Raw genomic sequence first — 24,030 nt, 5'->3', positions numbered from 1 at the left:
TCACCTCCTTGGATCAGCTCTGTATATAAAGATGGATAAGTTGGAAATATTAAAGCTTCAAACCCTTTGCCTCATAATCAGAAGCTTTTGATACTACCAGGTTGTGACCCATAGTGAGGACTTTTGACAGCTTGCAAATTATTTGAAATCAACACCAAACTGTGATGTCCGATTGCTTCAACAAAGCTTCTGTACACTGTTACGGAGATATTGATTGCTGAGGTATTCCCAGCAGGATGGACATGGTTTATGTTCTGCACATCTTCATATAACTCTTACTTAAGTGATAACTACAGGGCGTGCAGGGTGGATACATCCTAGATGAAAATGAAGATGTTATACTGCAGATGGCTTCTAAAGTTCTTGGGTCTGTTGTTGTTTTAAGGTCCTGGTGTTAAGTGCAGTTAAGTGCTGCTTCCTCTCTGAATTTTACAGTAACTGAATCGGTTATCAGCAAAATCACTAAGATTTATTCTCTTGTGTGAAAGTTGGTAGTGTCTACCTAGACATTTAAGAGATTAGCAATACCCTGCTAGCTTTTGGGTCAGAGCTAGTGGCTTTGTGCTTCTGTTCAGGTGGGAAATCTTGTTTTTAATAATTGAATGGACTGATTGATTGTTTGTATATAGTTAATTACGTAATTTAAACAACTGCGTTCAATTAGAACTTTTAAAGTCTGTGTGAGACAAGGCTCTGGACTGCTTAATTCAACAAGCAAGGACCTGGTCTGAACAAGATGCTGGACTGGAATGGATAAAAAGAGCGAGGGACACTGCCACAGAATGATGTATTACCAACTAACATTACAACCTCTAGTGGACATTGAACACATCCTTTTACACTATTACAGCTGCAGTACACATTCCTCTGCTAGCACTTACCACATTGAGGTAACTGTCTTCAGATTTAAGGTCCCAAATGGCAAACAGATCAAGTGTCAAGTGACAGTGTCAAGCCAAAAAAACGACATTTGCAAAAAGCTGTGAGATTCAAGTATATTAAGGTATACTCTTTCTATTTGAACAGGTGAGTGTAGAAGTGTAGGCTGCATCTTTCTTTAGGGTCCAAGCTATTTTTGCATGCTTATTATTATTATTATTATTATTATTATTATTATTATTATTATTATTATTATTATTATTATTATTATTTACTGTTGTTAGATTTGTGGCTATAACTCTTTAACTATAAAGAAAACGAGACGCTTTTTAGAAAAAAAAATGTTTGCAAAAACAAATTATTTGCATGACAGGTCAAATCTGACAGTGTACAACATGAAACTTCGACATGCAGGGAAAATCCCTTTTAATTATTTTAACATTGGATAACAAAACCTATTGAATTATTTCCTTAATACCTGAAAAAGGGACCAAAGTTCCCTGGTTTTCTTTTATTATTTAAATAATAATAATAATAATAATAATAATAATAATAATAATAATAATAATGTTTATTATATATATATATATATATATATATATATATAGATATATATATATATATATATATATATATATATAAAATAAGTCCTTGTGTCTTAGATGTCGCCATTTCTCTTACTTTGTAAAGATTTTTTTACTTTATTGTAAATGTTTGTTTACAGCATCCAGTAGATCTCTCAGCTCAGCAACAACACTCACAACTACTCTCGTTCAAGGCTATCTCCTAATATGAACATCTACCTTAAATACACAAATAGGACCTCGTTTTAAAGCAGGGTGTCTCTCACAGTGCCTGAGTAAAAAAGATTACAAAAGGTCACCAGCAGGATATTTTACATTGGGCGGACCCTAAAAAGTTAAAGTGAATTGCCACTCCCAATACTGACAGAAGCTAATGTGTCGATTTGAAAAGAGGAAAACAAAATATGAGTCACTTAAGAGTTACTGAACCAAATGTGTGTGTGTGTGTGTGTGAATCTATGAAAAAGACCTAGGAGTTTTTGTTGACTCAGAAATGTCATCATCTAGACAATGTGGGGAAGCTATAAAAAAGGCCAACAAGATGCTTGGATACATTATGAAAAGTGTTGAATATAAATCAAGGGAAGTAATGTTAAAACTGTACAATCCATTAGTAAGATCTCATCTTGAATATTGTGTTCAGTTCTGGTCACCTCGCTACAAAAAGGATATTGCTGCTCTAGAAAGAGTGCAAAGAAGAGCGACCAGAATTATTCCTGGTTTAAAAGGCATGTCATATGCAGACAGGCTAAAAGAATTGAATCTGTTCAGCCTTGAACAAAGAAGACTACGCGGTGACCTAATTTAAGCATTCAAAATTCTAAAAGGTATTGACAATGTCGACCCAAGGGGGTTTTTCGACCTGAAAAGAAACAAAGACCAGTGGTCACAAATGGAGATTAGACAAAGGGGTATTCAGAACAGAAAATAGGAGGCACTTTTTTACACAGAGAATTGTGAGGGTCTGGAATCAACTCCCCAGTAATGTTGTTGAAGCTGACACCCTGGGATCCTTCAAGAAGCTGCTTGATGAGATTCTGGGATCAATAAGCTACTAAAAACTAAACGAGCAAGATGGGCCGAATGGCCTCCACTCGTTTGTAAACTTTCTTATGTTTTTATGTGTGTGTGTGTGTGTGTACTACATAACCTGTTCCTACTATAATAAATCTGACCGATTCGTTGGTACAGAAGTATTCATTTGAGGTTTTACATGAATGTGTGTCACAATGTGTTCAGAGAGAGGCCATTAATAAATACACATTTATTTACATACATCGTGCCAGTCTCTCTGGTCATGAGGTATCTATTGCACAATGTTTATGAAGGCAGCTTATAAATACAATTGCAATTGTTCCAAACTAACACTGCTATTGTGCACTTACTGGTACAAATCTTTTCTGAGTTACTGAGAAAACACTGAATTAATGTTTCCCATCATGAAAGGCAATTTTGGAGCCGAGTTCACTGATGTGCTTGTACCATGCAATAAAAAATGCAATTTTTTAAATACAAAGTTTAACATTACCCAAATTAGTCCCTACAAAAAAGTTTGAAAACTGCAATTGGGATCCCAATATGTCTATCTTACTAGTGGATTACTGTAACACAGGCCTGTCCAATGGCAGTCTCTTGAGCCATGTGCCATATTGGTTGTCTTATGGAATATGCAGTGAAAATACACAAAACGAACATGTGAAGCCAGAAAATGCTAAAGTAGTATTCAAATTTAATCAAATTTCTTTGGTGCTATTTTGTAGGCTTTTTAGTTTGTGGTGGCCATTTTCAAGAGCCTACTGGTGTCTTCATGGCTCTTTAAGCCAAAAAGGTTTCTTAGCTTAGCAATATTACCACATTGTTGCAATTTATATGCACAATGTATCGTAATAATAATGACCAGAGGTGTGTATTAGAAACAGCCTGTCAAAAAATACTAAGCTGCAGTAGTAACCCATAATGTACTTATAACTTGTAGGGGAAACATTGTTTTCTACATAACTAAACCAAACTATACCCCGGTATTATAAACAGTACTGGTATATAACTAATGCTATTATAACTATTGAAATTATTTTTTAACCCACTGCGTGTGTTGGTAGCAGAACAAATGACACAGTAAGAGAGTATGCACTCTTGTCGGCCTCAGAAACTGAACAGGGTCGGGAGACTGTAACTGGAGGAAGTGTTAGTGTGTGGGCCATCACTGAATAATAATGAGTCAGACACGGAGCACTGGGTGTTGACATGCCACACAAGTGCACAGATTTCATTCAACACAAGTGTTGACATTAGGGTACCAGCAATGTTATCCATAGTCTTACATTTAATAAACAAAACAAAAAAAAACACAAAGCTAGAAATGAAAGTTTGCCACACAAGCTGAGCTCTAGTCCCACTAAAAGGAATGCCTTGCTCCAGGAACCTATTACACTAGGCAAACCCTCTCTACACTGTTTGGGATCAACATAACCTAAACAAGGGTTTCCCAATCCTGGTTCTGGGGACCCACTGTGTCTGCTGGTTTTCATTCCAACTGAGCTTTGAATTACTTAACTAGACCCTTAATTTAACTGATAATTTGCTTAATTAGACCTTTTTTAATTGTTTTTAGATCTTAAACAGTTGCAGAGTTGAAGTTACTTAAATAGTATTATAGCTAACTTGAAATCCACAACTGTTTAAGAGCTGAAAACAAGTAAAGAGGTCTGATTAAGCAAATCAAAATAATAAAAAGTCAGAAACAGATCTGAAATACAGTACGAAATACAAATGATTGATTATTCACCTTAAACATCACAGTCGAAATATACTAGTCTATAAAAATAGCAAGATTACTTAAAGCTCTTCATGTAAATACATGAGTTAAATTCAATTGCTATTTCTTTATAAATGTCTATGCAAAGCTTGAATTATTCAATCAGTTTTAAAATAGCTAAATTGAAAGCATTTAGATTTTATGTGTAAAGATACAGATCAAAGGCTACTCTTAACAATCCTTAATGCTTGGCAAACCTCCTGCTGGTTGAGAATTGTCCTGTTAAGTGTCCTACTCTTCTGTACTTCCATGGTGAAATCTTCAATTTTCAAAGGAATCCAATAACAAGGTCTATGTGTTTGGTCTGTAGAATCTTCAATCCCTATGTGATATAACACAGTTCGTGCTTCCATAGATTCTAACTTGTTCAGCTGAACAAGACTGGTTGATTTATGACAGGTTTCACCAGTCGGTCTCGGTCACTTCATCCTGTTGTGCAGTGCAGCCTGCTACCTGTGTCTCAGTACAGTTGTCAATGGAGCTTAGCGGCTAATGATTGAGTCAGTACTGTCAAGGTACCCGAGTTTCTTCATCTTCGTGTTTTCAGTCTCATTTCCATGGTCCCTATATGGTCAGGTTGTGCATCTTAGCTCTTTGTTAAGCATCTCAAGAGCTGTTTCATTAAAACTCTTGAGTTTAGTTAACTGTCTCTTCATGGAAACTGACCCCTTTACAGGTTGTGGTTGACACCTTTTATTCTAGGCCCCTGCAGAGGTCTTAGAGGAAATATGTGTTGTTCCACTGTTTGCGTTATTGACACTGTTCTTGTCTTGAGTTTTAAGTTTCTGCATCAGTGACAGATGTCTTTACTTTAACCCATTGTTTTAATTAACCCTTTACCGGGTACAGTTCCTACAGCTGTTGCTCCCGAAGTCCTGGCCTCCCAGCAACTTTGAGTCGTTGTGACGGTCCTGGCTGAGAGGCTTCACAGGCACCGCCTTGCAGTTGAAGGGTTCCGTAGTAGTTCATTCTGTGGAGAGGACAATCTCCTCTCTGATGAAACAAAGCGCCCATCTGTGTAGCATGGAGGTGCAGTCACCTCGAGCTCCGTGTAGCCTCCCCAGGCACGCCTCCCAGCCAATCAGGCCCACCCGATCAGCTCGGCGCCGGGAGAGCATAACTGAACAACAGTTCTGTTCCACGTCCCAGCTGCACACATTTGCTCTTTCCCTGTCACAGTAACGTACAGGAACCAAAGGTTGCTTGAGAAATTGGGTTATTAATAAAAAGGTAAAGGTGTACAAAAATTGAAAGAACAAAAAAAAACCCAACATCTTCATTTACTGCATGAAATGCCAATCAGTGTAATGCAGTTTATTGAAAAATTGCTGATAGCATTGTGAATATCGAGGTGATCTGGGATCAAGACCAGGCAATAACATTGGTTACAACCAAGTTGGTGCTATGCAGAATTATTGACAGAAATCTATTTGACCGAGGGTATCTTGCTTGTATTTTGTGCTGTGGACTGCTATCCACTGTTGATTAGACTATTGGATTTAAACCCAGGCCTCTAGAGATGAAAAGCAATTGTAACAATCTACAGTTGCTAATGAGAGTCCCAGAAAGTTTTTACTAGACCAGACACTTATACTGTACATTCTTTATTTCTGTGAGGAGATTATCAAGAAAGGTTTGTTTGTAAGTGGTTACACATACTGTAATGTGGCCAAACTGTATACAAATCTTTCACAGGCTTAACATATTTGGTATTTCAATTGCAGTTAATTTTAATGCTCCACTCTATCCTACATTGTTGTGACTCATAAAACTCCCCATACCTTGAGAGGGAGTGGAAAGGAGTGGTACAGGCAGAGTGGCGTGATTAACAATAACTTCACTTGCTATAAAGGAGGTTCAACCTGAAACAAACAACCTGAATACATTGAGGGGGAAATCATTGACCATAAAAACGATTACCTAACTACTACTGCATGTGTTTAAATAAGGAGCATTTGTTATCAGATCTCATGAATTTGGGTGTTGTTTTGGATTCATATTTATAGTCTTTTTTGTCATCTGAAGAGAGAACATAAAGGTTGAAAATATGCCAGAGGAGTACAACTTCTACGCTAAGGTAAATGCATGTTTCTCCCATCTAATGTAAACTGGGGCTGAGCCCATAACTTGATTGATTTAAAATTAATGCATAACCCCGTAGAAGACATTTCACATCTGTGATTTATTAGACTTATAAACCATGTAATATTCTTAATGTATATCTCAAAAACATATTTGCATGAGATATAAAATGATAATCTTTGCCATATTCACTATGAGTGCTAAGCACAAAAGGATTTGCTTGGTAGGATTACTGACACAAACACATATATTTCCTATATAAACTGGGAATAAAGTATGCAGGAAAGTAACTACTATGTAGCTAACTGTAGTTAATGTGCCAGAATTTTGAAGTTTATCCAATAAAATAAAAACATGAATATTTTGAACATTTTGAAAAACCTAACTGGTGACATTTTGTTTAAAATTTTCCACAATTGTCTGTTTCAGAGGATTGCCAATAAAGGACTTGTTAGTGTAAAATGGTCTACAAATAAAGTATTATGATGTATTTATTGACACATGCATTGGTTCAGTACTTGAATTAATTACCTTTTGCCATTTTTCTTCCTGTTCATATGCAAGTGGAATCTCAGCATTTTTTTTTGGTGATTCATATATTTGTTTAAGCACTGTTAGCATGCACTAGCTTGCTTCAGTACACAACATGTTGACAGCTTGGCATAAGTCCAGTTTACTGACATGACAGCGAGTGAGTGGCGGAAGTGACATAAGCACAAGGCCACTACTATTTTTATTGAATGAACAGAGCTTAAATGCTTGACCAAAAAACTGTGACTAGTGGATAGATCTTAAAATAAAGACCATGATCAGGACTGGACAAAAAATTGAAATGCCCACATTAATTCCTAAATGATTACCACAGTTCATTTCTTCAGGAAAGTTATGGGTGCAAATCTACAATAAAATCTATCTCCAATATGTCCCATAGATTCCTCACTTTTGGCACTGCTCCTTGAGAAACATCATATGGACACATCTGCTAACCAAATGCCTCCTGTCAGCCCTATCAGCAGGCTTGCCACACATGGATATGCACCCTTTATATAGTGCAGAATATATAGTGGGGATTTGAAAAGCAAAGGAATCAGTGATGTCAGTTGTGCATGAGAGTGATACACATTTACACAATCATGTGTGCTACAGATGACTATTGTGTATGTTGTCCAACCCCTTCTAAGATTTGGTCTCGACACTTCTGCCCTCTCAAGGTACAACAGTTTAAAGCAACCCTCTTCTCTGTGTTAGTTTGAACCTCTTAATCCCTTGTGCTTTTTACACTGGACAGAGAGGGTCCTTTAGCAGATCTCCACTCACAATATTCTGTGCCATCTCTTTTTAGTGCAACTGTGGGACAGAAAAATCACTGTATAGCACTGTCAATAGGGACTTTGCCAGGCTCAGAGAGCAATAGTGGATTTTAATACACAAGGACCAACATGGATACCAGGGTTTTTGTATAAGGCTCTACCTCCAGAAATCTTGACTTAAACAACAATAACAATGGCAGTGAAGGGGTTAATAAATAATTATTTCAAACTTTTAAAAGACTGCATTAATGTGGACTTCAGAAATGTTACATTTATACTAGAACTGGATGCTAACTGTGTGCACGTAGGCAACAATATGAAATCTTAATTGTTATAATTAATTCAATTAATGCACAGTCCTAATTTAATTAAACAGAGAATGTACACCTCTATTCTATACACGTTTCTCTCTGTACAAGTCAGGAAATAGCAGACAACAACACACAACTCTTAATAATACATTTTAAATGATTAATTGATACAGTCAATATGCAAACTAAGGTTGATTGAGAGCAGTAAAAACAAAAATTGGCATAGAGTACCACATAGCAGCATTGCTGTATATGTGCTTTTTGTGGCTAATATACTTATTATATCATGTATGTATTGAGGGTGCCCAAGTCCTAAAAATATGAATTATTTCATAAAATATTACACAACCTAAACTTTGCTTATATGGCAAAAGACATGGCAAACAGACTTGTATTAATTTCATGGGAAAATGTAATCCAGATTACCGAATGAGATACATAAACAATCATTTATCTTCGGTATGGAATATCCCAGTTGGAGTGCGCGCACGTGCGCTTTGCCTAACAGCCAGCAGGTGTCACTTCTGTTGTGTTTGGGATTCCGGGGGAGACGGGCAGAGTTTAGGTGAGACTCTGCATGGAAGCCCAGACAAATGCATAGGCACGGGAAGGAAACAAGGGAGTAATTGTTTCGTTTAGTTTCGGGTCTTATTTCTCTTTACTTCACCTAGATAGATAAAAATAAGATTCGAGTTCATACCTGGACAGGGAGCGGCTTCGTTGGGAGGAGCAACGGTCAGAGGAGCGATAAACATTATTGAAAGATAACTTCACCTGCTGTAAAGGGAAGGTCAGCAAAAAAAAAAAACAAAAAAAAAAACAGCTAACAACAAAATCTGACAAGCAAAATCAGGAACCTGAAAATATTAGGAAACATGGCGACCGGTCAAGCATCTATCTAAACCAGTGCTCTGCTTTAAATGGGGATTATTTTTAATCTGATTTGAGGGATTTTGTTCATGTGTTTCTGTAACCTGAAGGAGTGATCAGGTGGAAAAAGATGTCAGTGAATGAGCTCTACACCAAGGTAAGGCAGACCCTTTCCGGGTAGCGAACTCTTAATTTGATTCTGAAACATTGTGCTAATTGCAGTTGCTTATGAGTTACTTTGGAATATTCAAATGAAAAACAAAAATCGAAACTGATGCGTACATTCCAGGTAGACTGGACAGTCACGGTATTCACTGTAACATTTTTTTGATTGAGACCAACCCTATCGTTTTTATTGCTGCATACTAATTTTATTTAATAGGTAAAACGGGAAAGTACGAAATCGCACGCTCATCTATTTATACTTGTGTTTATTTTTTAAAATAAAATCTGGTTTTATCATCTTTTCAGTAGTTTTACAAAAGATTGCATGTTGTGTCGACGCTTTCATGCAGATTTGTGTTACTTCAGTGTAACCCATGGTGCCCAGCGGACAGTTTTGTAACTTGCTGCTGTTATATAAATGAATACTTCTCATTAATAGTAATAGCCATAAATGGATAACGCGTGGGGACTAGAGAGTTGCTTAAGGAAATTGGAAATTATAGTTTGCATAACTGCTAGCATTGGGCGTTACACCTTTTGGAAATATTTAACTTAAAAAGGAAAGGCAAGTCGCGATATCGCTGTGTGACATTTCAGTCACAACAATATCTATTCTGTGATCTAATTGTGTGTTTTTACTCTATTTTATTAAAGTACTTTAATAATATAGTAACACGTTATTGTTAAATTAAAAAACGTATAATGAAAATTCCCGGATATAAAGAACGAACGTGTCTAACATACTGCACTGAAACATTATATTCAATTACAGTCAGGTGTTATACCAACAGGTGCATTTTTGGTTTCGCTCTGGTTTCGGTAGTATAGGGAGTGGGTAACATTTACGAGTTTAATGGGATTCTGAACAAAAATGTCGGAATACATTTTCATTACATTTTTTTCAAGAATATGCACAGCTTTTACATGTATCGCTGTCTTGAATATTTTAAACGAGTGTGCTTTAAAAAAAAAAAAAAAAAAAAAAAAAAAAAAAATTGCAAACGTTTTCTTTGTTAATCTCGCCTGTAAATATCTAAGCACCAGAGTTGGTTTGCGTTTCATATTGTCGTTGTGTTAGTCACATCACATTTTCGTCGTGTTGAGAATTTGTGGATGGTCCCTCCACACGTACAGGTGACGGGGGGCGGGACACGACAGCGACGGACACGTGACACACATCTTTTAAATATACATTATTTGAACAAGCCCTGGAATTGCAGTTTGTATTCTCTCTGTTAAAAATTCACTGCAACAGTACATCTGATATTTTCTTGAAATCTTTTAGTCTCTGCATCCCACTGGGTGGATGTCACTTTGTTTTTTAAGCAACCATAACTTTATTTGTTTTAATTATTTTAGAAGGCAAGATAAATAGCACTGGGAGATTTACCCTGAAGGACATTTAGAAATATTACCAGAGCTTATGCACATTTTAAATTGTATCAGCTTTGACCGGGGCAGCATATTATAATTGTTTGGAGTTGCATGACAAACCCAGCTATATCCAGCACAATCCTGGATACCAAATATTCAAATGCCACATCTGCATTACACAAGATGACATTTTAACATGTTCACATTATGATGGTATTGCAACGATTTGATACAATACATGCTGGTAAACCATTACACTGCCATATCTTCAGCTGGTAAATTATGCTGTCTTTAAGGTTTCTATATGTTAATATGCTGGCATGATATCTCTCTGGTAGTTTTCAGACTTTACCGAAAGGGTTGTCTGCATGGACATTATCGTCGGCGCCCTGCATATAATGTGTAACAGTGATGGCGAGCAGTGTTTTTCTATTCCACTATTCCATGTCATTTTTTGTTTTTCACATCTAACACATACTGTAGATTTTTAGATTCAATATGTTTTTTTCTAACTAAGGGAACCTATGTGTATACAATAATATATCATATACTGGGGTTAGTGCAACATGCTATGCAATGGAGTTGACCCACATGACATTGGTGCCTAGAGCAGTTAGCTGGCTGTAAAGTGTATGATCGTCTTTATATTACAGCATGCAAACTCTTTAAAGACCCAGGATGCTTGAAATCCATATTAATATCTTCTACATGTATCATAGATATTATAGTTAAAAAAAAACCTTGGTAAGGGCACTCATTTCAAGTTATTGAGACTCATAAATCTGTGGACAAAAGAAGGCAACTGGCCCTCTGTCTTTTGGAATGTAAATACGTGACACATTTTTATTTGCACAGTAGCTAGAGAATCACTTATCCAGCTGTGATTAAGTACTGTTGTGTTCTGCTCTTTATCATTCGAATTCCTGTAGTTTTGTATTTTTAGCTGTGGGGGGTCGTGCATGTTTCAATCATGCTTGTCAGAGGTGTCCACCATCACCTGAATGTCTTTCCTTGACACTGTGCTGCACATGGTTTGAACTCCATCTGTGTAACGTCTTATGCTACTTGCATGTAACCAGGATATTTTTTTGTAATCCTGTGCTAGTGCAGCTGAAATGTGAATTCCATCTGCTTGTAAAAGAGTCCCAGATTTCACAGCATTACCCCATATTCTGAAACGCATCACCGTGTCCCAAACAGAAAGGTCAAGGGATGTTTGTTTTTAAGCCTGTATTTAATTTAATTTATTTATTTATTAACAAAAACCCACTTGGTCAAAATGGTTTGTTCAAATGAAACTATAGACAGATAAATATAGGGTTTTTTGTTTTTTCTTTGTTTTGTGAAATAGGGATTCCGAAATATTCTGCTCTGCCTATAAAATAGCTAATTATTGTCCAGGATCCAAGCCATTTCAGTTCAGAGCACTAATGTTGTCACAGTAACTCTGATTAGTAGGTATACTTGCTTCCTTTTTTAAATTGGAGAGTATAGTATAGGAGGGTCTTGAGTTCAGGAAATTTCCACATAAAAAATTAAAGAGGAAAGGACGAGAACCTGTTGGAGTGGATTTACATCAAAAGATAAAACATGGCAGTTTCATTTGTGGGATTCACCGACTTTAACAGCAGAAGATTGAAAATGCCGGTCCCCTATAATGCATGTGTTGATCATAGAGGCCGGTCCCCTATAATGCATGTGTTGATCATAGAGGCCGGTCCCCTATAATGCATGTGTTGATCATAGAGGCCGGTCCCCTATAATGCATGTGTTGATCATAGAGGCCGGTCCCCTATAATGCATGTGTTGATCATAGAGGCCGGTCCCCTATAATGCATGTGTTGATCATAGAGGCCGGTCCCCTATAATGCATGTGTTGATCATAGAGGCCGGTCCCCTATAATGCATGTGTTGATCATAGAGGCCGGTCCCCTATAATGCATGTGTTGATCATAGAGGCCGGTACCCTATAATGCATGTGTTGATCATAGAGGCCGGTCCCCTATAATGCATGTGTTGATCATAGAGGCCGGTCCCCTATAATGCATGTGTTGATGGTAGAGGAATAATTGGCGGTCGCTTAAATACAAAGATTTAACTCAGTAACCGAGCAAACCCTTACCAGATACATGAATTTGATTTATATTTGGTTCTCTACCCAAAGAAAAGGAACAAGTTAGATGTCTACCGTTATGTGTATTCACTGTGTTTTATACAATATACATGTTAGAGAAGACCAGCTTTAAACCTGGGTTATGTTCAGTTGGAATGTATTTCTACCCAAGTTTGAAACTGGGGTCCCCTGGTTTATAACATAGAAATATGTTTCCCAAAAGTAATCACATTTGAACAAGTTGCGGTTCTGACTGGCAATGAAAAAACCTGCACCTGAGAAGGTTGGTTCTTAAGCAAAGCTACGCTGATGCTTGTGCACAATTCGTTTAATTAATAACAATTTATCAGGCAAAGTACACTTGTCATTCAGGAACACCGATTTCTACAAACAAGTGACAGTCTGGAACAGCACACAGGTTGTCCCAAAAGCAGAACTAGGATTTTGATTCTTGATTAACTTGCAGTTGAGTCAAAAGAAAAGAGAAGAAACACTGTTTAGAAATCAATGCACTGCCAACTGTATTAGCCAGGGAGTGCCTTCCTAAGCTTCCAATGGGAAGGGTTGTCGAATTGTAAAACAAGATTTGCATGGAGGTTGTTTGGCAACGATGAATGCACAGTGTTCAGTAGTTTGTTGTTTGCCTTGAGTGAATAATTGTTTATGAATGGTTAATGTTTTAGGAAAATAAACACAGTACAGATGAGTTTTTCTGGAAACTCAGTAGCACAGATGATTAAGTGATGACCCGTGCTCCATGGTTGTGAAAGCCTATGCTATTTGGAAGAGTCATTTTGATTACTAAATGGAATGATGTCTAAAGCTAGAAGTCAATGGAAATGTTTCATTACAATTTTTTAGGCACGGTACTGTATGTCAGGCTGCATTAGAGATGCACATTTAGCTTGATCAAGCTTAATAGTACAATGCAAGATATTAGCTACTTAAATGTATCTGATGTCACGTTCATTTAGCCTAGCATTCTAATTTTTTTCATGCAAGCCCCCATTGTGGGGTTTATAAATGCAGTTTTAATTTTTTTTTTTTGTGAAAAAGAAAAATCACGACTTAGTTAACTTGCATAAGGGTTCAAATACACTTTCCAGACATCTCTGTCTGAAGTTACTGTAGGAACTGGATTACAGTACTATTTATATTTGTGTTCAGAATGGACACATTTGTGTAAAATAGTATATATGTCTGAGTTTGGGCTCACTACTGCTAAAACCAGTCCACAATAACTGTTAAATACCTGTCTGCCAAGTATTATTGAGAAACCTGGTTAATTCAGTCAATGCAAATATGAGTTACAATTAGGATGTGTGGTTTTACATGTTTACTACATGCATAGAAAGCAAACAATATTCATGAATTTTATGGTAAATAAAATATCATACCATCTTTTAGTTTAAGTCCTTTTTGTTCTCAGTCCCTTTTAAAAACATATTTTGGATCTGCTGTGTTCAACACGACCAAGTAGTCTCTCACAGCAAAAACAAAACAGACAAAAAAAAAGATTAAGAAGGGCTTCTAGTCGAAACATTATTGAACTTAAGTTTGTTTTCGTATTTCAACATTCGACACCATGTATTGTTTAGTAGTTATGGATGTATATGTTATGTGAAATGCTAGGAAATACTGTGTCTCCAAGCACAACGAATTTGCCTTGTTTCTTTTGTAAAGCTTTAGTCCATACTTTTGTTCCCTAATCACTTGAAGCAGATCACATGGTCTGAATGCAGCAATTAGTTTCATATCTGCAACAAAGGAAACAGCACTTCTAATAGGGAAGGGATCAACAGCACTTCTAATAGGGAAGGGATCAAATTGGAATTTGTATTTCAGTTTGTATTTGAATTTGCTCAACCATAGCAGAAAATGTGCCACTTGTCATACATAGCCCCCATTCTGTATTCATTTTTCAATTACTTTTCTTTTTATTATGCCAGCTGTATTCTCTGTGTTCTATCCCACATGAAATGGATCAACCCTTTATATGATCATCTCTTTATATGATGATCTGTCTTGTACTGCCTAAAGTGTCCTAGCTGTTGTAACGTTTCCATGCATTTGCATAGGAATGACTGGGGGTTTGTTGCATTTGCTACAAACCAAGTTCATCATTGTACCATTCTACAGATATTAGGCACCTGTGCTCCTGCCCCAGTGCAACAGTGAGTCCATTGTGAGTCCCTGCTTCCCTAACTGTGCTTGTTTGTGATTCCGCTTGGCTGCCCTAGTGGAAGCAGCTTGGTCACGTTGCTACGGAGATCCTTAAATGTGTAAACAGATAGTGATAGGCCACTGTTCCTCTGGGAGACTTGGCTGTAGTTTGTGTCTGATTGGCTGGAGGTGATTGTCCGAGGAGAAGGATTACAGGAAGAAAAACTGTTCCGTGTTCAAAACGTACTTCCTAGACACGCCTTGTTGAAACATGCTCACAAAGAGTGACAGTGCAGGTGCAATGAGACAAAAGGGTTGTGTACAGCATGTTATTATAGGAACATTAAGTGGTGGAAAGGAATGGCCTGGGAAGGGGCGACCTGCAGACTGACTAATGATCCTTCGCGTAGATTCGAATTAGAGACAGATAATTGCTTTATCAACATAAGAACATAAGAATGTTTACAAACGAAAGGAGAACATTCGGCCAATCTTGCTTGTTTGGTTGTTAGTAGTTGTTTATGGTGAATAAACAACATGCATAGGACAAGCTGCGATAGTCCATCCATGAGAAGAACAACAACAAAGACCAGTGTTGTGTTTTAATTTGGACTGACCGGTACGAGGAACTTTTTTCATCTCACTTTCCACTTCCTACCTGAAGAAACCTTTGTGTCTGTGTTTTCTGTATTCAGATGATTCTATTAAAAGGGTAACACCTTTGATAAAACTTTCAGAGCTCTTTTAAATGACACACACAAATTCATTCAATGAATAATAAATAAGGGCTTTTTAATTGCCCCAGACATGCAACCATGGGAATCTGGTAGTATGTACAGTTAAATGAAATATTTGAAATTATCTGAAGTCATTTTAACAGTTGTACAACATTATAAAATCTTTATTTTGCTTTCTCCCTTATGAATTCAGTTGTTTGCATAATGGAACAAATAAACAAGTGCATTTAATCTGCTGGACAATTCCAGTCTCATTTCAATATACCTTCCTCTGTCCACGGAACCTGGAATAAAGCCTTTTTTTCTGTTCTGTAGTTTTGTGATTGTTGAATGTAGAAAGAGCTGTTTATTAAATGTACTGTATGTGTATGTAAGTGTGTATGAGAGCTTTACTGATTTCTTCACAATTCTAATAAATTAAAAAGGGTGGCTGATGTGGGGGCAGATGCATTCATTCATCAAATACTGCACAAGTCTGCTCATACAGATGCCAGCAAATGGATTTTGTACATTGACCCCAGGTTATGTGTGCTGACAGCATCACATTGTTGGCACAAGCCATGTTGTTTTTTTTTTTCTAAATTTAGTAGTTACCAACTGTTTGTATTATTTTCTCCCAGTCTCGAATATCCAATTATATTTAGGCTTAGATCACCACCCCCGCGCTGATTCGGGAGGGAGAAGATGAACAGACGCTGTCCTCAGAAGCTGACTGCTTTCTTTTCACACTTCAAACTCACTGCGCACCCACCTCAGAGCTACAGTGTTGGAGGACAACGCAGCTCTGGGCAGCTTACAGGCAAGCCCACAGGCACCCGGCCAGACTACAGGGGTCTCTGGAGCATGATGATCCAAGGAAACTCGCTGCACCCCCCTGGGTGGCGCTTGGCCAATTGTGTGCTGCCCCCTGGGAGCTCCTGTCCCCGGTTGGCTGTGGAATAACCTGAACTCAAACTGCTGACATCCAGGCTACTGTAGGGCTCATCCTGCAGTCCACGAGGAGCACCTTAAAAGCAATGTTTTATGATGCAGTTGTATACAGTGGAACTCTGTCTCTAATTTTATGCTCTTTTAAGGCAAACATTGATCATTCCAGGTAGTAAGAAATAATGCTTATATTGATAGTAAATTATTTTCAGTGTTGGGACTCTTCCAGGACAAGGTTTAAAGAAAGGGGAAGCTATTCAAAAAGGGTTTTTTCCAGCAGGCTTTGGAACACTTCTTGAACTCAGTATGTCTTCTAGGATTCTAGCAACCAGGAAATGATACTTAAAAAATTTTTTGAGTTGAAATTTCAGAAGCGCTTGATGATGAAGTATTATGTTATTTTCCTTTGTATATAAATGTAAAAGAAGGTGGATTTAATTAAAAATGTTCATTTGAATTTGATACGTTAGCTCATACCTTCCCACAGGCCCGGTGTCAGGTTTGCATGGGCCCCGGGCAACAGAGCTCCAGTGGGCCACTCCTCACCTCTGCTGCCGAACAAAACAATTATTACTGTCAGAAAGTTTGAATAGTTTTTAATTGGAACATAACAGTAGTGAAATAACGATGGACAATATAGAGATGTTATTTAGTAAATGTGAGCCAGATTGCAACAAGGACGAAGACACTTTTGCTCTAATCAACATTTGGGCCAATGGTTCAGTCCAGACAAGCTTGGATGGGTGACTGTAATAAGCTGCTTCCAGGACATTGATATGCTTTTTGTTTACTTGCGCCTGTTAGCCAGGTCAACCCTGCTTTATCAAAAGCAGTGTGAAATCGCGTAGTCGACCCGCATGACATCGGGTCCTGACCCGGGTAGAGCACGCCAGTGTGAAATGGGATTTAAACGTCTGTTGTAAAACATCGACCTATTCCATTACAAGCAGTTTTCTAACTGAAAATGTGACGGCATCATCTAATCATTTGACAAGAGTTCACCACAATCAACAACAGAGAGTGGCTGCTTTGGTTCCACATTATTAACTGTGAAAGTTCACAACAAATACCTCTCATCACCATTTCTCATTTCTCTGTGATTCAGTGGTACAAACAGATTGATACATTAGGATGATGCGATTGAGGGAGTATTGTGGTTGAGGAATCATATCGTCATAAAGAACAACTGTTCCACATGCTGAAAACCGGTGCTCTAGCACACACACATTACAGCTATGAAGCTATAAAGAAGCTGGTGGTGTTATAGGTATTGTAGATACATAGTTTTATACAGCATTCATTAAATACCTAAGGCTATTTGACCATTTATAATCTTTCATCACAGTCTGTAGTACTGCATGTTTATGGCAACCAATTTAAAATGTGTTTCCTAGCTTAGACAGTTGCTTAACTGCAGTCTCTACACCATCTGATACATTTTCCCAGTGGCTCTTTAGCAGCTGTTAGTGTGCTGGAGTTACCTTACTCGGCAGTCAGTCACCAAGAAGTCTGTGCTACTCAGGACTGATTGGGATTGACACTAACCTGTGAGGGTCGCTTGTCTTATTGATGGCTTTGCAAAAGCTAGGCAGGCATTTCAGTGATCAATATAAAAAAAAATGATCTTGGCATAATTGATGTATGTTCCAACTTGTTTGTGTGTGTGTTTGTGCAGCTTGAATGTTTCCCCCGTTGAATAATTGTACCATGGTTCAAGTTTAATTGAAGCCATTCTGTGCATTTTTTCCTGTAGTCCTTAAAAATGAATACAACTATTGAGTTTTTTATTATTTTATGTAAATACAATGGACTTTAAAGGAATGGGAAAGGAGATTACAGTTTAATTAGCTCAGTGTATGAGTTGAGGTAATAAATAATTACTGCATTGTTGTCTTTCAGGGTCCATTTCATTTGACAAACATTCCCTTGATTGCATTGACCAGAGTAGCTATGGTTTGTAATAAAAAAGCCATTTAATTAAGTCAATTGTAATAGTGTAGAAGTAATCAGGAGAATCTGCAAAGCCTTTAACACTGCAAAAGACTGCATCAGTGCCCCCAACATAGTAACTTATTATTCTTTGCCTACATTTTAACACCGTGTTTATAAAAAAAATAAAAAGCACAAGCCATCACACCTGAGAGTTTTGTTTTCATTGTTTAATTAAATTCACCCGGATAGAAACAGCAATGTCCTTGAATGTAATTTGTGCATATTGTAAGGGGAGGGGAAAAAAATTGAGATTCTCTCAAGAACAGTAAACTGGTTTTCTTGTGACCTGAGCCAGATTCCAACCCATGCCTCCAGAATTCTATAAAGACTAGTGAATTAGCCTGCTGCATCGCCTAGCCCCCTTCCTGATCATTAGAGAAAGCTTCAGTGACTAGTAACTATTTTGACTGTAACTTGATTAATGGCAGAAGCAACTGAAGATCAAACCCTAAACTCTTGAGACCAAGAATCCATAAAAATTGTCGTGTGCAGAAATCCAGAATTAATGTCTCTGGGGGAGTGGGTGGCCTTTGCGTCTAATCTTTTGGGTGGCTGACGAAGGTTGACTTTGCATTCTTCGGTTATGGACTGCAGTGATTCAGTGCTCCGTTAAGGGCATATACAGACTTTTTTTGGATCTTGGTACATTTTAAGTTTAATTTATATGAAAAGCGCAGTACTTGCATTACTGTGTTGGAGCCAAAAAGTCTTGAATATGGGTTTGTTTGAAGGTTCGCTTTTTAGCTGCCATTGCTGTCAAAGTCCGGACAAGCAAAAATTGAGTCGGACCAGCTTCGGGTTGCTGTTGCAGCCAGTCCAGTCCTTTCTGAGAGTATTCCATAGCTTCACTGTGTGTTTTGTTTCCTCGTCTTCCTTGTCGCTTTCTGTTTTGTTGCTGTTACTTCCATTTACTGCATCCACCATCTCTTTATCTAAAAGTTGATAGCCAGGATCTGCTTCATCACACTTCACCCCCTCTTTAATTTTTATTTCAATTGTAAGCACAACTCGCTTTCTCTTTCCTGTAGCCATTTTGCATTAGCGCTGTACACGTGAGTGATGTTGTTGAAGTGCTTGATCATGGCGGATAAACGATTAGGGTGGATATGTGATGTGCGGATACATGACAGATTACTGTATATTTTCCTTGGAGTTAATGAGAAGTTGCTGTCTTGTGTGGCACTAAATTCCTTTGGTTTGGAGATAAACTGAACTGCAATGCTATTACTTTACTGTGATCGCCGATTGTCCATAAAAACATTTCCCATAATAAAGACAATTTTAAGTCATTAAATGGTCATTACGCTGATATTAAAAAGAATTTATCGGAATGAAATGTCTTATTTTCTGTACAGTAATGTAGACAACAGCTCTTTTGGTAACTATGGTAGGAAACAAAACACCAGTGCCTATTTTCTGGTGACTACTGTTTGTGCTTCAGCAACTTCCCTATCCAACACAGCCCTTTATCATTCTGCTTTTCCATTCTAAACATCCTTCAGTTTTCCTGTAATGTTTCCCTGGCTGCCTGTCTGTCATATAGTCCCTCAACAGGCTTGCCAGGTTTCTTGACCAGTAGCTGTTTTATGTTCTTTTCCTCCTCTGCAGTGAGTCAAAATGAAGAAATGGGAAAAGTCTCTGAGGTGGAAGAAATATTGCCTGATGGTACTGGAGTCAGCAATTTAATTAACTTTCACTTATTGTGCCTATGTATACTAACATGCTTTAAGGCAGCAGTGTCTATTGATATCCATTTGTGTGTTTGAAAATACTTTGGGGTCTGTTTTTCTTTCCTTACCCCAGTTTCTTTACAAATTCCAAAGTTTTTTTTTTTTTTTTTTTTTTTTTTTTTGTTATTTTGGGAGTACATGCAAGATTACATGCCAACATTGGGACTTGTTTTGAACTCTTATGTCCTTGAACTCTTCAATGTTAGTGAGTTTGGGATTAGTGTTACTCTGTTATACTTGTTCTAACCACACATATGATAATTGGATCTCTGTTAATAAGTTTTTGAACATAAAGGTTTTCTGTCTTTTTATGTTTTGTTTAAACTGTTACAGAACAGCCTGGAAAGTTGACAAGAAACACAATACATTACCTTAGCTTTTGTCCTGTGTTGTCTGTAGTTGTATATTTAAACTTATTGCAGGCTCTTTTATATTTGTGTAATCACACATCGGGGGTCATAAATAAACTACTGCCCCCTGCAACAATGCTGGTTTTCTGTTCCCATAATACACCACTCTGTTAAATCGGAGCAACAGCATGAACCGATTATTGAGAGATGTGCTTGTATGTCTTTTTTTTTTTTTTTTTTTTTTTTTTTTTTAAATTTGGAATCGCCAGTTGTTTCTTTACCCAATTTGAAATGCCCAATTATAAGCCTGGCTCACCGCTGCTACCCCCATGCTGCCTAGGGAGAGATGAAGACGAACACATGCATCCTGAGGTAGCCATGCATGAAGCTACCTCAGAGCTACAGCGTCGCAGGACCACACAGCTCTGGGTCGCTTGCAGGCAATCCTGCAGGCACCCGGCAGATCTACAGGGGTTGCTGGTGCGCAGTGAGCCGCAGACACCCTGGCCGACCTAAACCCTCCCCACCCCGGGTGGCGCTTGGCCAATTGTGCGCCACCCCCTGGGAGCTCCCGTCCACGGCCAGCAGTGGAATAGCCTGGACCCGAACTGGCGACCTCCAGTCTATAGGGCGCATCCTGCACTCCATGTGGAGCACCTTTACTGGATGCGCCACTCAAGAGCTCCTATCTTTTTGAAGGTACCGTATGTTCATACACATGTCGTACTTCTATATTTGCATGCAGGCCTACATACTGTACTGTGGATGTCTTTATTAGTGAAGGTGATCCTGATAACCCTAATTTCGTATTTGCATACAGTTGATTTGCATATGGTTGATAATGAGATTTTCAATCTTCGATCAGGCAAAAAGTAGTGGATTCAGATTAGCCAACCTAGTCTGCACTAAGACAAAAAAAAGTAAGTCAATAATTCTCCTCAAGACTAGAATAGCATTCCATTTCTGGCTTGCATATTATGCAGCCATAATGTAACTTAAACCAACTCTAGCCCAAAAAGCACTTGTCATTCCAATAGCTGGAATTTGCTTTACATTGTTCTGGTTTGGTCACCTTGCACTATAGCTGCATTCAAGATGTGTGACACAGTGATTCTGAGTTGCACTTGCAGTTTGACTAGCTCTCTCACTGCCCCTCGCTTTCTGATTCTCTACAGTGCTGTAGAACACGAACATTTGTTTTCTTATGGTACAGTGCTGCTCCACTGCTGTGCCTTTGCGACATGCAGTACATATTTATGGGCCTTTAGTCTTGTTGTTATTTTCAGAAATTACAACCTTTTTTAATACAAAAAAAAAAAAAATCTTCAATTCGTATGGCTAAGACCGTTGCTAGTTATTCAAGATTTTTAACAGTACAAATAATTGTGTTTTTTGAAGTTATTGTGCTGCAAAGAAAATGGTATTGGATTGCTACCTTCACCAGGAGCCTTTAATTGAGGGGGAGAAATTTCTATAAAAGATGATTGCCTATTGTGTCTAGTGTCCTAAAAGAAAAAAAAAAGACTTTTGTTCTCTATAGAAAGATAAGGAGCAAAATTGCTGAAAAAATACTATAGTGGAAGACAATGTGACCGACCTTTTGAGTTGGTCCCCAGGGGAGAATATACCATGTTTTTTCAAAGGAGTGAAACTTGACCTTTAATTTTCCACCTACCTGATCATATTATGTGTACACAGTGATACATAGCTCAATAACACAATTGTGCCCTTAGCTCTAGCAGTGGGTTAATATGTGTCTTAACGTCCAGGGTCTGTAATACACAGAAGTAACTATCAACTGTGCTCTTTTGGAATTGGGTCTAAAGAAGAGCACTCTAAGGTTGCATTATTCATGTCAAGTCAGCTCAAATCAATGCTGTTTAATTTACTGCTGCTGTTCTAGCATTTCTCGGGCTCTCCTCTGCTGGGAATACCTTGCACTGTCATTTCATTGACTGCAGTGAAGGCATTGCACTATTTTGTAGGCAAATCCTGCTGAAACCCACTGCAGGGATTGTTTTTTGCAAGTTAGCTGATATTCTTTTAGTAACACTAAACCTTTACTTGACTAGGTAGCGGGGGGTCTACAATTCAAACAAGCAATGAAGTGAAATTTGTCATGGTTGTAATTGAAAATTAGAGCTATCAGTAACATGAAAAGGTATATATCCACTGTAAAAGTGTGAAAGTGTAGTTGGATAGAGTTATCATAACTGAAGAAGTGCTTCTCTAGATATACTTAAAAACTGACAGAGAGTGGCAGACTGCGCTAAACTGTGTTCTTTTTCAAGTTTTGTTATACAGTAATTGGACCAACGGTTCTTAGAACATGTAAAAATGAAGGTGTGACATAAAGACAACCATTCGGCCAGACACACCTGCAGCATCTAATCCACCCCCCTCTTTTCCACTGTACAACCGGGCCGCGCCGGGACCATGCCACACCAGCCCGACGTGACTTAGGAGCCTGGTTGTTCTTCCACTGCAGAGCCCGAGCCGTGTAGCTGTCGCATGTAGGAGATGCAACATTAAGAGGCACTATATTCGAGCTGAGAATGGTGGATCCAGAGGTTATGGTTGTGTTTTCCTTCGTTTTCATTCTTCATATGTTACTGAATACAACTGAAATGCAATGATGGGCTGATTACACAAAGAGCAGAAGAATGCTTCTCAGAGAGAGCATTTGGATATGACAAGCAAGGTACAAGTGGACTGACAGACGCAACATCATGACAAAAATCATAAACCTTGCTCCTGGCCCGGCAAATACAGTGGAAAACCACCTGTACTATGAGGACCTGAGGTCCTCCTGGCCTGGAAAAAGGGTATTACATACTATCAACCTGTGCTAAGAATGTACTTAGCAAGTTTTTCTTTATGGGCTGTATGGGGCAGACATCCCTTTGGACCATATTTCTGTTTGAGGGATCATGCTGCATACAACGATATCTTTCATGCATGGTATTATTCAGTGCCAATACAACATGCATGTGGGCGAGCCTATTACTGTATTCCTTTGAATATAAGACATACTTTTAAAACAAAAAAAAATGGCCTGCATCTTAAATTTGGGTATTATGATATGTGTATTAAAATTGCTAACAAAAGATGTGGCAGCCGGAGTACACAAACAACAACAAGACGTTGCTGCCCGATCTCGAATCATCCATGACATAGTCAGCTATTCTCAAAGAAACGGCTGTCATTGTCTGGAAGATGTCAAGCAATAAAGAGGACTCCTCCCAACTCAGTGGAAGATGATTAGGAGAGATGTGTTGTTGTTACAGTCATGTTCATTTACCATGTAACATTTCATTGCAAAAAATTGAGTATTCCTTTGTGTAAATTGATCTTATTTGCATAGGTAAGGTTGTATCTTTGTAAATGCATCTTTATTTGATGTTTTATTTTTTTCTTCAAATTGAGGGTGGGAAATCTGGGCTGCCTCTTAAATTCAAAGCTGTCTTAAATTTGAATGAATACGGTATTTTATTCCACAACTCATCATTTGAGCCGTGCTGGCACCTGTATAGCATCCCTTCCCCCAGTCATTTCCCACAAACACAAAAAAACATCTTTAATGAGGACACTTCACTGAAATGACCAAGAGCTTGATAATAAAAATGAA

General features: G+C 38.0%; 1 protein-coding gene across 2 annotated transcripts in view; it reads left to right on the top strand.

Moving 5' to 3' along the window:
- The first annotated feature begins 6,128 nt into the window (after window positions 1-6,128).
- myo5b (myosin VB) overlaps window positions 6,129-24,030 on the top strand; it is a 121,065-nt gene continuing 103,163 nt past the window's right edge. The window contains exons 1-2 of one of the 2 annotated variants that reach the window (XM_041253888.1): window positions 6,129-6,355; window positions 7,292-9,008. In XM_041253888.1, the coding sequence (XP_041109822.1) occupies window positions 8,982-9,008 (27 nt within the window). In that variant the 5' untranslated portion in view covers window positions 6,129-6,355; window positions 7,292-8,981. The remainder of the gene's footprint in view (window positions 6,356-7,291; window positions 9,009-24,030) is intronic. The other variant, XM_041253883.1, reaches the window with a different exon arrangement.

Source organism: Polyodon spathula, chromosome 1 (genome assembly GCF_017654505.1).
Source record: "Polyodon spathula isolate WHYD16114869_AA chromosome 1, ASM1765450v1, whole genome shotgun sequence".
Classification (NCBI taxonomy): domain Eukaryota; kingdom Metazoa; phylum Chordata; class Actinopteri; order Acipenseriformes; family Polyodontidae; genus Polyodon; species Polyodon spathula.
This window is presented reverse-complemented; position numbering and strand designations above follow the sequence as displayed.